The sequence below is a fragment of the Scomber scombrus genome, chromosome 12 (genome assembly GCF_963691925.1).
Source record: "Scomber scombrus chromosome 12, fScoSco1.1, whole genome shotgun sequence".
NCBI classification, from domain to species: Eukaryota; Metazoa; Chordata; class Actinopteri; order Scombriformes; family Scombridae; genus Scomber; species Scomber scombrus.
The window spans coordinates 17,555,111-17,570,561 of record NC_084981.1 but is presented as its reverse complement, the minus strand read 5'-3'; the positions used below and the strand labels follow the sequence as shown (position 1 = coordinate 17,570,561).

Sequence of the window (15,451 nt, the reverse complement as noted above, 5' to 3'; positions counted from 1 at the left end):
GTTCATGCAGATGCAATCCTGAGGACATAAAATAAAACCTGTTTCATTTGTTGTTAAACTCATTACAATCTCAACTTCATTAAATGAGGAAAGACAGATGCCAAGGGCAAGACGTTGCAGTAATTTGACAAACACTGTGTTTTTTTAAAGTCAACCAGCTAATTAATGTCCTAGATCTCCTACTCACATTTCAGAACATTTCAGGCCTGTTGTAGCACTGCACCTTTTAATTTTCATTTGTTGTGCTATAAGGAAAAGAAAATACCTGCCAACTGCCAAGCACAGGAAACAAGATTGTTTTGAGTCCTTTTTGAAACCATTTAGAAAAACACATTCAAAATATAGACTACCAGTATAGATGTAGAGAGAAATCTGTATATCAAAATCATTTACATACTGTAGCTGAAAAGTGTCATAATACATCCAACATTGTAGACATATTTTGCAACTTCTTTTTTCCCCCTGTAAGACTATGGATAAATATATTCGTGCATCAATTAGAAATTATTTGGTGCAAACACCTGCAGAGAAAAGAAACACAGTATTGGTTGCAAATTTGCATACATTTCTTTAAGGCTTGAGAGAAGCGAGGGTAAAACCAAGATGCACTGCAAGTGGGTGGAGGGCTAAAAACACAACATCCTGATTGTGGCTCTGTGAGGCCATCTCTAAAGTAGAGCACTTAGCAGGAAAGACAAATGTCTTTCAAGAGAAATGGCGCGGTCGAAGAGAGGCCTTACTCTGTCCTCATCTTATCTGTGGAACAAATTGATTGTTTGTTCTTTTGCAGGTGAAAACATACTCCAGGGATCCAGCTTTCATCAAGTAAACCCCAGTGAAATGTCCCTTTTGCATTAGTCTGCTGTCTGTATGTTTGCTTATCCTTGCGACTCCTGAGCTTTGGTCATATAGCCCTGATGCTTTTTAGCTTGAGAGGCTTCAGCAATCAATTCAGTCCATAATGGGGGGAAATTAATGAAATGGGCCGAATGTAATAGGGTTTCACTTCAGATACAGCTCTATTGTGAAGAGATTTTGTTGGGCATAGAATGTCTCTCTGCTGCTAGCAACAAAGTACAATAAACTGTGTTGTTTACCATTAGTGGGATCAAACATCGTGATTGGTCTACTTCATTTCTTTAAAGAAAGCTTGGGGCCAATAGTCAGAGAAATATGTTTAATGGACCGTGTATTGAAACATACACACAGCTCAGTCCATATTTTTTTTGTGTCTTGATGTCTCAGCACATGTGGTTTGCACAAAAGGTGAAAAACAAGTGTAGCAGCATACAAGGACAAATTTGATGGCAATTTCAGAAGTCATTTAAATGTTTCGACACATTTGACAAAGTTTTAGTCACATCCCATACAATTTAAAATTAATTTTATGCATTGTAAGCAGTGTAGAGAGCCAAAAATACAGCATTAGTATTCTACCCATAAAGGTTTCTTGTTCTGTGGCTCTCTCGTTTGCTCATATTTAGCGTTCAGTGGTTGAAGGTATAGTAGCATGACTGCATTTATTCATTCTTGTTCCAGTTGTAATGTCAGTGTGTAATTCTGTTATTCACTAAGCCATTGTCTACAGCAGACATTGGAAATTTACCAGGATGAAATTTTTATACTATAAAATCTTGGAAAAATTAACAGGCTTTGTTTTTGGTTTGTTTGACACGTTTTAAAAGTAGTTAGCATTTTGGATAACTTTAAGCAATATAATACCATTCAGACATTTCTTCCACTTCACTTCTGTTCCTTCACAGTTTTGGCTCCTAATGGCTCAGCTTCTGCCCGGGGGGCTGTGAGCCGGAGCCAAAGGCGGTAGTGAGTCCAAATTGAGATTTTGGAAGAGGAAAGTCCTCCACCTAAAATGACCCCCTTGCAGCCAAATGTTCTGTGAGAATCAGATCATGAGTTAAACGTGCTCCACTTATTTGCATTTTTCATAATGTGTAGAGGAGGAAATTGGCTACTCTTACAAATTTAGTTAACATCGGTTTTGATGAACTACTCTAAGTATATGGAAGTGTATAATATCAGAAAATACCTAGAAATGACACGTTAATAATAGGCTACATATTGGTTCAGGCAGTTATGTTTTAAAGGAAAAATAAAAACTTTTAGGATTATGTTTGGTGGGAAGATTTAGCTTCATTTTTTTTCCCAGGGAACAATAAGTATGATGTTCTTGTAACAAACTGAAGTCATACAGAGGTGGTCAAAGTGTTGCCACAGTGGGCAATTTTCAACCTAACTGGGCCCATTAATATTTATGTGGCAGGTAAAAAATGTTTTACTACTTTTTGTACTATCTAGATGGTTATGGATACAGTTTAGTGAACTGGCTCCTTTTCCTCTCCAGGTATTATGATTTTGAGTGACAGGGAACTGAGTTCAGGCTTGACATTCTCTCTTGACAGAGTGACTGATAACTGATAGAACCAAATGTAATTTCAGTTCATATAAGTTGAGACTTTTTTCGATTTTTCGAATCATTAATAAGTTACAAAATCATAGTAGTGTGATAAAACCCTGCATACATGTGATAACTTTATACATTTGAATGTAACATGTTAATGTAGACAGAGTGTAGTTTTTTTTTTCATTTCTTTACCTGTGCTTTTGGGTTTGCAAAGTCATACTAATAAAACAGAGGCTCAAAGATGCATCCAAATGAATTATTTAATTTTCATCCAATATTTGTACTGTATTTATCCATAAGGCAAAACAGGGGCCAAAATCGGCCCCACTACGATTTCAACATTTAATCATCAACAGTCTGGATTATTTTTGACCGGTAAGGCATGTCGGCCTTTGGAATCAATGCAATGGAATCTATGCAATCAATGTGCATACTCTCTGCTAATGGCTGAATAATTACGTGTTCACAACATCACATATTATTTTTGAATTGATAAAATACCAGTGCATAATTGACTCCTACATGTAGTGTTGCATTATGGGTTGTTTGTAGCTTTAATGTTGCTAGGAAGTGTCTTAAAGTGTGTTTATAGTGATTATGTTGGAGTCAGTCATCCCTAAAAGTGTTTTGTTAGTCCAGTTTAACCTGCAGGAGTTTCTGAAGGTTTGTGTAACGTGTGTTTCTGCCACAAACTAAATAAATTCATCATGACGAGTGAAAATTAGTTCAAAGTGTCTTCTGACATCTCTACTGCAGAAATGGAATATGTCAAGTTTCCTAATATAACTGTCACAGATGATAAGGAGCTCAAAAAGACAAACGGGTAGTCTTACAAATGCAAACTGTTGGAGAAAATAACTTCACTGCTTTCAAGAACCTGAAATGGAGGGTGTGACAGTATCTAACTATACTATGATGTCAGTTATATTCAAAAAGTAACATTAACGTTATTTTTCCAAAAACAGTTGTTGGATAAGGGGTGGGTCATCTTACAATCAGGGTCACCCTATTTTCAGGCCAATACGGTACTAGCACTATGCGGTACCACATTAAGAAAAAGGCTGGCATCTCTGAGGATGGCAGTCACAGCCAAAGATCTCGTTGCAGAAAGCCGGGGGAAGAAAGGTGTGTTGCAGGTCAGTCTGAGGGCCATCACTCAGTTGATGTACCGAATGATTGAGACTGATATGTTGTCAATAGGTGTGTTGGAGGGCAAGGAATTGAAAGAGCTAGTTCTGTACCTTAAGCCTGAGTGCGTTATGCCATTGAGAGCAACTGTAACTACATGCATTGAAAATACATTGAGGAGGAGAAGGATGAGCTAAAAGTCAAGCTAGCAGTGCAGACAAGCTAACTCTGACTACCGACTGCTGGACAGCTATCACAAATGAAAGCTACATCACAACTTCTCTTAAAAGTGAACCAGTTAGTATTGACATTTAAGTCTACAAGACTTATTTTTCATAAAGTAGCAGTTAACACCTTTATGATCATGAGGGAAGTTGTCTCCCAGTTTGAATTTGAATTGTATGAATTCGAAGCACAATAGTTTCAATAAAATACAATTTTAAAAAAATTAAATAAACGTAAAAAGAAAATATATATATATTTCTTCTTTTTTTTTTACATTACTCTCAGTTAATCGATCAATGAATACAACTGAGAATTTAAAGATAAAATGTTCTGTTTTGTCCTGGAAAAACACAGATGTATTGAATTTGTGACATGTATATCGTAAGACAAGAAAAAGCAGCCAATTCACTTAATTGAGAGGCTTGAAAAATGACTTTCACAATAAAGTGATTATCAAAGTTGTTGCCAATTCATTATCTAATTGTTGTAGCTCTACTGCAAGGTTGTACAATGTACATGTAAGAAAACCAATGAAATGCTGTCTGTGAACATTTTGTGACCAGATATGTTAATTAACAACATTTCTTAATTTTGATAATAGAAAACATAATCCAGGCATCATTAAGTTTCCTTCAAAACATGTTTGCTGTTGCAAATTAGTACTATGAATTTTATTTCTGCAAGACTGGGTTAATAATGTGAGTCACGTCAGGTCAATATTGACTTTTTGATTATGATATAAGGCTTATTTTAATACATTATGCTACTCAGTGATTTTCTAGACAGATACCCTTTAACCTGAATTGTGTATGTGACATTTTGAGCCATTAAATTAAATTTAAGGGTGCTTAATTATGACATTATATGTGACCTGCCACTTTTCAATCCTATCAATTTCAGTGACCAGTAAATCCCTATTTGTCACACAAAGTTTAATTTCATTTTTTTTGGTTGCAGTGGGTCAAAAATGATTCCAGAGCATCTCCAGGTCAGAAAGAGACATGTTTGGGAAACTGGAGGTGACAGAAGCACACCATACCAAATACATCATCCAATAAGATGAAATTTCAATTACCTGTATGTGGAAAACTGAGCCACTGAACAAAATAGCCACAATATACAGCAAAGAAATATAGAAATGATAAGATAGAAAAGCATGAAAGCAAGAATTAAATCTTACTAGACCTTTAGATAGTCTATAAAATGGGAACAGTAGTAAAGCAAGAAAACAGATTGATGTTAACTCCAATGTTTATTTGTTAAAGTAATTTATAGTCTCATAGCATTCTTACTATTTGCTCCAATATAATTAGCTCATGCAAATGATATGTGGTGTCTGTCAGGTCTTACCTCCTCAACGATTTTGATTAATATTTTGTCATAATTTCTAAATAAATGCCATAATTTTAATCCATATTTATTTGCTCAATTGATTTTGACTATAACTCAACTTTTTTTTTTTGTTCAAAGCAAAAGCAACCAGTCATTTTAAAGGATTTGTTCCAGGAAAGCCATTGAATGAGTATTCTATTTTCTAAATGTGTCATTTTGTGTTTGGAAGTTTTCCATCATCTCCACTGATTGCACCCCCCGTGTGTGCGTGTGCGTGTGTGTGTTTGTGTGTGTGTGTGTGTGTGTGTGTGTGTGTGTGTGTGTGTGTGTGTGTGTGTGTGTGTGTACGTACGTGTGTTCTGCTTTATGTCAGATCCTTTGTATATCACTAGATAGGAAAAACCATTTCCACTGCAACTAATACATTCCTGTCACTGTAAACTGCCAAGTCAAGCCATTATTTAACTGCCACCTGAGCAGTCCCAGTCATCTTTAAACATGATAATTTACGCTGCTTCAAGGCCCAGTGAGTCTCAACACATAATGTTAACAAACCAGGGTCACTTGGTTTGCCTAATTTTAGAGGTAATGAAACTAAAGACAACAAAATCAGCCATGACATTTACACATAACAACTTATTTCATTCAGAAGCACACTTTGTCTCCATGATAATTAATAAAGTCATCTCCCAATTTGAATTTGAATTGTATTATGTTCCCAATCAGAAAATGCATAAATTTGTTTTCATAACCTAATCACAGCTATAGTATGTGTCTACCACACTGCGACAGTTATTAAACTAATTAATCACATGCAAACCTGTCAAATATAAGTCTGCACCCGCTTTGTCACTTTGATTAAAATTGAAACATAAAAGTGGGCATATGCATGTGTGTGTGTTAAACAAAGAGAGGCTGAGATACACAGGAAGGCAAAAAGAAATCAAACAATGACAGTGTGCTTGAACATACAACTAAAGGCAGGCCTTTATTTGCTACTTAAAATGCACTTTGTGAGGCAAAACTACAGTCTAAGTGGTGAGGAAGTGCTGAGAGCCCATGTTGATGCGATGCATTATGGTCCCTGAGCACAAATGATTCATGAAAAAAAAGAGACAAATGTATGTCATTTGAGGAGTAAAAACTGGGATTTAACTGAATTATTACTACAGAGAGGGTGAAACTTGTATCCTGTGTGCCATAAAATAAAATTGAATCCAAAAAAACCCCCAAAAATAACAATGGAGAGTGCTTCCTTTTTCTCAGCGAAGGTTTAAAAATTGCCCATCCAGGCTCCCGAACAATTGCTTTTGCTGTAGTACCAGCAGTCTACCTCTTACATACCACATAGGATTGCTGCAATTTCTATCAGCATCTCACAATCACATCAGTGGACAGTGCAACCCTAAAGGCTTGAGACCGGCTGGATTAATGAACAGACTTATGGTGCTGACACCCTGAGGGATTAGCAGGTAGAGGACGAAAATGTCTGATGAAAAAGAAATGATCTTGATTTGTTTTTTCCACCCATTGGCTACTACGTTAACATCCATATTTAGTAAGACATCTGAAACATAAATATCCAAACTGAGCCTCGGTTGTGTCAGATAGTGTTTTAATGCTAACATACAGTACACAAAAAATCTGGAAGGGTTTTGTGTATACTAGAAATTTCCAGCTGCTGAGGAGCTGCAAAATATTTTAATACAAAGTACCACAGGAGGCAAACAATTTGTACTGAAATGTTAAAACATGGACCACTTTTGATTTTCATCAAATGTTGTCTGCATGGATCAAAAACCCCTTCAGCTAGAGACCAGGGGACCAGAGGATGACGAAAAGTGCATGAATAAAAGATTCTACAAGGTCACATATCAGCCTTTTTTTTTATTAAATCAAACTATAACTACAATACAAGGAGAAATACAACGACAAATCCCTCTGTTGTACCTGTACACCTCAACAGTGGCAGACTTTTAATGCACTTTCCATCATCCTGTAACACCCACAAACTCTGGTCAAATGCCTCTGTGAACTGGGAACCCATTCCATTTGATTTTATGGATCAAGGAGTTTCTATGCAACCAGCTCTGGCATGTTAAATGGAATGGCTGTCTATCTAATGAACCGGTTTTAAACACAGGTGTCCTCTAGGGCCGTGCCATTTCCTCTTTTTTTATTATCTATTTATACCAATGAGATTATGTGCAACAATAGTCACCTCATTCTGATTAAGTATGCTGGCAACGCAGCCCGGGAGGCCTCTGTGATTCCCAGTTGCTGCAAAAAAGACGATGTGACGGAGGTGACAGATTGATTTGACTCTCGCCACCTCCAAGACGAAACGTAACATAAAAAATAAAAAAAAGATTTTACTCCACGATCATAGAAAACAGCTGGCCCCATCGGTGCCCCCCGGAGCCAGATTAAAGATAACCAGACCCTTTTCTCAAGGTGTTTAGGCATTATTTACACCAACATACAATATTATTTCAGCAGCAGAAACTCAGGGGATGTTAGGTCAATAAGGACATTCATTAGTTGTCCTCCGCTTCAACACAGTGTCCTAGTTTGGTCAGCTTTCTCTTAGGAGAAAAACACACTTGCAAAAATGGTCAATGAGGAGCCTCAAATCATTTGGCTGCCAATAACTCCCTGATCACCAGTCAACTGGCTTGCACACTAAGACTTTTGCCTTCAGGGGTATGGGAGGGGGCCCCTGCATCCCTTGAGTGTAGGATGTGCTGCCTGTGCTGTTTAAAAAGATTACCCACATAGTCATATCACAGCTTGAACACCCATGTGAGCCAAACGACTGAAATATTGATTTGCCATAGAAGACATCCAAAGCAAAGTGTAGGTAACATTTTTTAATGAGTTTAATGACTATATTTGCCCCTATTTGTGGCACACATCATCATAAATCATGAATCTTTATATTTTTAACCCCATTCACATTCAGGACAGATTTAAGAAGCAAGAAACATGCACAGTCAATCAATACTAAATGTAGTAAAGAAGCATGAATTTAAAAGGGAATTCATGCAGTGTATGTTTTATTCCCGTGGTCGAGTCCAATCAATGTTCGCTCTCTTAAAGTCACAGACCAGAGAGCTATGACTCCAGGCTTTGATGTCTCAGACAATCACAGAAATCGAATAATAGTTGGGAGGCTGATTTCTGAACAGATGTGGTGCTTTACACAATGAAATTCTTGATCAAATCTGAACTTGGGAGATCCTCCCTGGCGCTTTCACCATCACCTTCCACATCTCTCTCATTTCACTCCCTGTGGGATTTTACATCTTGGTCAGATCATAGACAAAATCTTGAAGAGAATATTTGATAGAACTACCCTCGACCACAAGAATGAAGTAATTTTCCTTCAAATGTCCCTTTTAGATTGGATTTATTATCAGTCATTTACATCTAATAAAAAATCTGATATAGCCTGAGCTCTAACATCTAGTCATAAAATGCTATCAATTTTCACTCTGCAGTTTCAGCTGTACTTTTGGCACCACAGAAAGGGTTCAGACTGTATAAATCTCAAATGTTGACTGGCCACAGTGACAAGCCCATCAGTGATGATCCAGTGAACAGTGTCCTACAGTACAAAAGACCATCTTTGGTGAGGAAATCCCAACCCAACAACATATTTGAAGCTTAACCAAAAAATCACATTTTATGAGGTGCATTTCTGGTTTATTCCTGGAGCAATGTCTACAATGATGTATCAACATGACCAAAGACCGGGATGCCCTGGGATACAGAGCTGTTTCATTGATATCATATCTTAATATTATCTGATTTTTTGCATTTAGTCCCTGCTATACAATTAAGTGTTTAATTTGAACTGCTGTGGAAGGGATTCGTTTTTGTGCTACAATTACATATAGTACTTGACACACACACACACACACACACACACACACACACACACACACACACACACACATACATATATACACATATGTGTGTGTTTGGTAAATCTGCTGTAATTTTTATATTTATATTTGTCTTTGTGATGTAAATTATATGATATTTGTTTCTGTGTAAGTGCTGTATATGTATTTTATGTTTGTATAAAATAAAAAATAAAAATAACACTGGGATGCCTCTAACCCTATGACATTAATTACAATGAATAAACTGTAACAGATGAGAAATGCACTTGGAATGATATAAACATTCAGCAAAAATATATCTGCATTTTTAGATAATATATGACTATTTTCACTGTTCCGGGGACCCAAACATCTAGAGATATGGTCCCAGATTAAGTTGCTACTACACACCCTTGTACACAGCAAACTGATGTGATCATACCTGAAGTAAAAAGGCAGATAGGCTCTTTTCTTTTGTACTAGGCTGTTTCTGGTTTTGAGATCACTATGCCTGATAAGTGCTGCAGATTTAAATACGTTTGCATGCTGTACATGTAAAGTCAAAGATAAAATCTCCATGGCTTTGTTTCAGTGAGGGTAAAATGTTGTGCAGTGACAAAGGGCACACGCATGTGTGAGCAGCCCTGGTGTGTGTGTGCAGTAATAGCGTGTGTGTGTGTGTGTGTGTGTGTGTGTGTGTGTGTGTGTGTGTGTGTGTGTGTGTGTGTGTGTGTGTGTGTGTGTGTGTGTGTGTGTGCGTGCGTGTGTGCGCGCGCGTGTGTGTGTGCATGCGTACATGGTGGTGTTGGGGTGATCTGGGTGGTTACTGCTATGTCTTATCATCAATTTAAGTTTGCGTATTCCCATCAATCTACTCTGAAGTGCAAAGCTTGGGACCATTTCTTGAAAAAACACATTGCAATGCTGTATTCGTCCAGGCAATTAGACAACTACCAACTAGGTGTGAGTCAAATGTCAATGACAAAGGCATGGCTCATTTGCCAAAAGGTCAGGCTGTGTCTCATCAGCGTCACATCAAGAGCCAGGTTGGACACAGTCCCTTTTAATTGTAGCTATGCACCTTCCTGAGAGACATTACTTGATTATTGCTGCCAAAATACCTGCGCTTTCCCATACCTCAGTGTCACCATAAATTTACCTGCGGGGTTAAATGTTAATTTAAAGTTCAGATTACACACAGTTTGTTGAAATAAATTATTATACTGTAGTTTGAAAAGCGAGAGGGAATCCTCTCGTTTCCAAGAGTACAACCATGTCCATCAGGCGTCCACAACAACAGGCGCGCAATGCGCACACAGTTATGACCTCTCTATAGACAATAACAGGACATGTAATGATTAATAGAAAAATAGAAAAATGCATTGTCCAATTCAAGGGTGTTAGACTGACAGAACTGTTAGTATAATTCATTTGCTTGAGCGAAATTCCCTCCTACGCGCCAAGACAGGTGTGCGTAAAATTGTGGCCAATACATGTAAATATATTAAATATATTAAGATTATGCATTTTAGACTTAAAATAGTCATTTGCATTATAATCAGTGTGTGGGCCATTTTTGTGTTCTCGACAACCTTTATTATATGATGAAATGGGTTTTGGCAAAACTGAAACTCACGCTGCTGTTGTGTCCGGACCAATGCACCATCGCCTGGTTGTGTGCCGAGTCTCCAGACAGAGCAAAAGTAGAAGTGTCCAGGTGCGGCTCACTTTGCCTCGGGTTAGACCCTTTGACTTCCTCCCCAGTCCGCCGGTACTCGGCTCTGGAGTTGGAAACACCTTGGACAGTCTCCACAAACCTTGCTCTTGGCTGCGCGTCTCCATGTGTACTCCTATCCACATTTTCAGTGAATGTTGAACCCACACTCCGCTTTGCTCTCTTTCTTGTGTCAGGAAATGTGTTCTCTAACATTATAATCGCTATAAGTCGCCTCTGGTTATCCTTGGAAATGTTATCATACTTTTTACTAGGTATTTTGGGATAGTTTGGTACCGTTGTGATGCCGATATGTGCCTCATTTCCAAGTCCACCCTGTATTTCATTCCCCACTTGGTTGCCATTGTTCGGATTTAAAGCACCAACGCCGACTGATTTCGTCTCAAAATCGCTTAAAACTTTTGCGTTATTGTCGACTTTGAATGAGAGTTCGCCCTCCGTTGATTCTCGGGTTGCGCGTGCCTCCAGTGGTGTTATCTCCAGGCGATAAAATCTGTTGTCTGTTGTAAGAGAACTTATTTCCGCTTGAGCCACAAACTTCGGGTGAAAGGGGTACAGCAACACGAAAGCCAAAAGGGAAAAACTAAAAAATGACCACAGTCCCATTGTGTTCTTCCTAACTGATAGTCTATCAGCAGGGAGAAAAAGATAGTGTGGCGGAGCAATTCAACTTCTAAAATATTCAGGGTATCATCTGTACGAGCAAGAAGCCATTCAGCAGACCCGCTCACGTCCAGGAATTTGTTAAAGTGAGGGACCAGTTGGGGAGGCGCTGCGCATCAGGCAAACGCGCCGACGGAGAGTGACTGCAGGAGCAGTAAGAGCTCATTGTTCATGAGGATGTTTGGAGGAAAAATGGATTTAAACATGCCGAAATCAAACATAACAATTTGAATTTATTCCTCGATTTAATTTTCGTGTGGGACGATAGAGTTTGTATTCAGTAACACATTCGTCTATTTGTGTAAACCCATAAAAGTTATCCAAAACATTACTTGATTAACTGGGAGCAGATGACAGCAAAAGTAATTTGTGCTTTGCTCTGCTCACGCTGTGGTTACATTTTTTCCCTCTGATACGACAGAAGAAAAAAAAATAATTTTCTTGCATCAATCAACATCGTATTCACCTGTCAACTGCGTGCGCATGTGCGTTAGGGTACATTTTGGGAATTCAGATGGACTTCCTGATAAAGCTCCAGACTGATACTGATATCTTTCTGATGTGCAGAGCTGCAGCATTTGCCACCTGTATTTCTGGTGACACTGTGAGACTTTTTTAATTAAATCACTAATACACCACGCCTCAGGATTTCTACTGCACAAAAGCCCTAGAAAAGAAGCGATTGAAGTCATATCTAAGATATGTTTTGTGGTGTCACATAGCTTCCAACAAGTCTGTTTTAATCTTAGCACCTTCGCATTTTATACTATTCATTTGTTTTAGAGTGTGGATTTGAAAAATGGCGCCTTCTCCAAATCAATATGCTATTTGAAAGGTATTAGTTTCAATTAGTGGAGCCAAATAAATCCTGAAAGGCAATTCCTACTTCCTGCTGACAGAGCTCTCTCTGTGTTGTTGCAGAAACTGTCCGTTAGTCTTGTTAAAAAAAAAGGATTTTTTAAAAATTAATTGTTTTAACTTCAAGAAATTATTATGATGCCTGGTGATAAGCAGCTAAAACACAAGTTAGATACATTTGTATCAGCTGCCAGCCAGCCGCCCAAGGCAGAACCATGGAGAGAGGGATTTCCATCTCCTTCAAGGGCGACTAGCATAACTTGGAATAAGAACAGGATAAGGAATATAACCAGAAATGTCCTTGTTATGTGGGAGCAGATATAACATATATTCTAGGATAACATGAGTGCAATTACTCCTCGCCATCAAGGTTAAACCAATCCAGGACCTGAAGATATCAGTGCAAACTTCCACACTTGCATGAACATGTCAAACAGTGACTGTTAGTTGTGAGATGAACTGTAAAAGCAAAGAAAGGAATATTGTCTCAGCACTTAGAGCCCAAGACAAATTTCCCTTCGGGGATAATAAAGTATATATCTATCTATCTATTTACTCTGCTGACAGCTCTCCTGTCTTCTTCTGAATCTTCATTTGTTGTGAACACAGGTTTTGAAAACAGGTAAAACCATATCACATGCATTTTTAGAATACACATTAAAGACTACATCTTGTTACTGTTCTGTGGATGACCTCTCAACCACAAAATCATGCATCTACTGAGCTGTAAAACATAGTGTAGAGGGGGCATGGGGAAATTCACCATCCTTGAAAGCTGCACAGCAAGAAGCAAGCACAAAACAATCCAATGGAAGGACTGACATTGACATGAGTTCATTGCTGAGAACAGCACCTGCTGATCTCACACTCATCCACAATGAAAACAACAATCCAAAAGGTAGCCAGTGCCATCCTTCTCAGTGGGCTCACTTCTTGGTCACCATTTTTGGCACGGCTGTACAAACAAATTGAGATTCATACAAGTGAGGGCTCTGGGCAGCAGGTGTTACTGTTGCAACTCCGCCGCATGCCAGACAGCTCACTCTCTCTACAGGCCATTCCCGCCAGAACGCCTCTACAATGAGGGGGTAATTGGACTGATCACACTCTGTTTACCCATTATGCTGCTAAAATGAAGTGGGTTGCTCCCAAACACACTCTGACAGGCTGTGGAGGGAGGAGGAGCTTCCTCCATCAATGAGACATCTTTTAATCTGTGCTAACCTTGGGCTGAGAATGCATTGTGAAGATTTTGGTGTGTTTGTGTCTCTCCCTCTGTGAGTATATGTGTCTGTGAAAGAGAAAGAAAAAGAAAGAGGTGTTTATGTGTGAAAAAATATCTGGGGGGATAGTTTTAATGTGTCTGTGTGTGTTGGCGCGTGCATGTGTGTGCATGTCTGTGTCCTACATCCTGGGTGTGCTTAAACTATGACAAGGAATATTGCATATCTTCCTGGGTGGAGAACATCTCAGATTCTGCATAAATCTGAGCCACAGCAAAAGAGAATAAGAAAAAAAGAGAGATGAGAGTATGAGACTGAAAACTGTGTACATCGGTGTAGCTCATTCAATTTTATGTGCTCTCCTCCCCAGTGTAGATCATTAGCAAGATTATCAGATGTAATCATCTCATTCTGGTGGCGCATAACTCAGACGGTCCCTGCAAACGGCAGTACCCTCTCTCCTGTTTCTACTGACTGAAGACAGGGAGCAAACTCTAAAGCTTTCAGGACAAAATCCCATTTGTGCATCCACTGTCTGCATCCCCAGCTTGTTAGTTCCAACACTTCAGTGATCCCGGTGGAGCAGACGCACAGGCAGTAGCAGGAACCATAATGGCCATCACCCAGACAGCTAACACTCGCATGCGGGAGATGAACAGCAAGGTGCACTCCCCGCTCAGCTATACCCATGCCATTAAAAAGAGAAACTTTCTTTTATTGCAGATGGCAAAACACTTATTTTGTACTCATTCATCGTCTAGATGAAAGAAAGGCGTTTTAAAATCACAGTGGGAGGAGTAGTTTAGGACAGTTTGCCACTGCAATAAACTGGCCCTGTCACTGAAAATACAAGTCTCCTCATTGGCGAATCAGTGTATTACTATAATCTCTTTGATGTCTTTGTTCTCCAGCCTTTTCCTGCACATGATGAACAGAGGGACGAGCCTGTCAAGATATCAATACAATTTACTTGATCTCCCACAGCTGCAGCTCATCTTTCCAATAGCTGTAATGCAGCACTTTGCAGAAGATTCTCAGATGTGCTGGGTCAATTAGAGTTTGTGTTCTTTCATCTATATTCTTTAAAATGTTAAATCGTTGGATGTAATATTCAACATTCTGGATTTTTTCCAGTTTCTTACAAGTTGGATCTGTAGTTTGGCCATTGTATCACTGCTCACCTAAGTAAAGGCTGAGATCTGGGAAGGCAGCACATCACTACAATAAAGGCAGATGGAACAAAAAGTTGGATGATCATACAGCTGTTAAACCAACAGTGCCAGCTAATCTAACAGTGTAGCTATTATACAAATGTTTTGGAGGTGAAACAAAGGGAGCACATCTAAAATACAGTAATCCCTCATTACAACCTTGTGATCTAGAAATTATTTTTTTGAATTGTAAATTGCAACAGCAAATACATTTTAAGAAAGAAATGTGATACCACCTGAATTACATTTTGTTTAAACAATATGAGAAGATGACATCAAGATCACAAAATGTTGATTCCAAATATATTTTCATTCAAAAAGTTTCAACTTCTCTCTAGAAATACCAAGTCTTTTTTTTTTCAGGGAATCATTATGGTCTCAATCACTAAATTCAGACCTTCTAATAAGTGTGCTGGTGGTCATTTTAGAAATTATTGCTACATTATTATGATTTGAAGACCTTAAGTAGGCTTTAATGTCTGCTGTGTGGGTGTTGATTTACTGCTGTGATTGACAGTTTGCTCACCTGTTCCTCTACAGTTTTGGGATTATCATTGCAAAATTTCAGCAAGTTTAATGTTACTTGATTATGATACATGCCCTGTTAGCACAGCTCTGCAAAAGTAGCTAACATTAGCCCCAGTGTGCACGCTAGTTTTAGAAAACTAGCATTCACTTCAGTCTGAAGTGGCAGATTGTATTTCCATTTCCAAGACACAGCATTTGAACTGTATTAACATTTAACTGAAACCACAATCTTTTGCTAA

At 38.5% G+C, this 15,451-nt stretch overlaps 1 protein-coding gene across 1 annotated transcript in view; it reads right to left on the bottom strand.

Moving 5' to 3' along the window:
- sorcs3b (sortilin related VPS10 domain containing receptor 3b) overlaps window positions 1-11,410 on the bottom strand; it is a 44,538-nt gene extending 33,128 nt beyond the window's left edge. Inside the window, exon 1 of the mRNA XM_062429908.1 lies at window positions 10,631-11,410. Within this exon, the coding sequence (XP_062285892.1) occupies window positions 10,631-11,335 (705 nt within the window). The 5' untranslated portion in view covers window positions 11,336-11,410. The remainder of the gene's footprint in view (window positions 1-10,630) is intronic.
- Window positions 11,411-15,451: the final 4,041 nt, after the last annotated feature.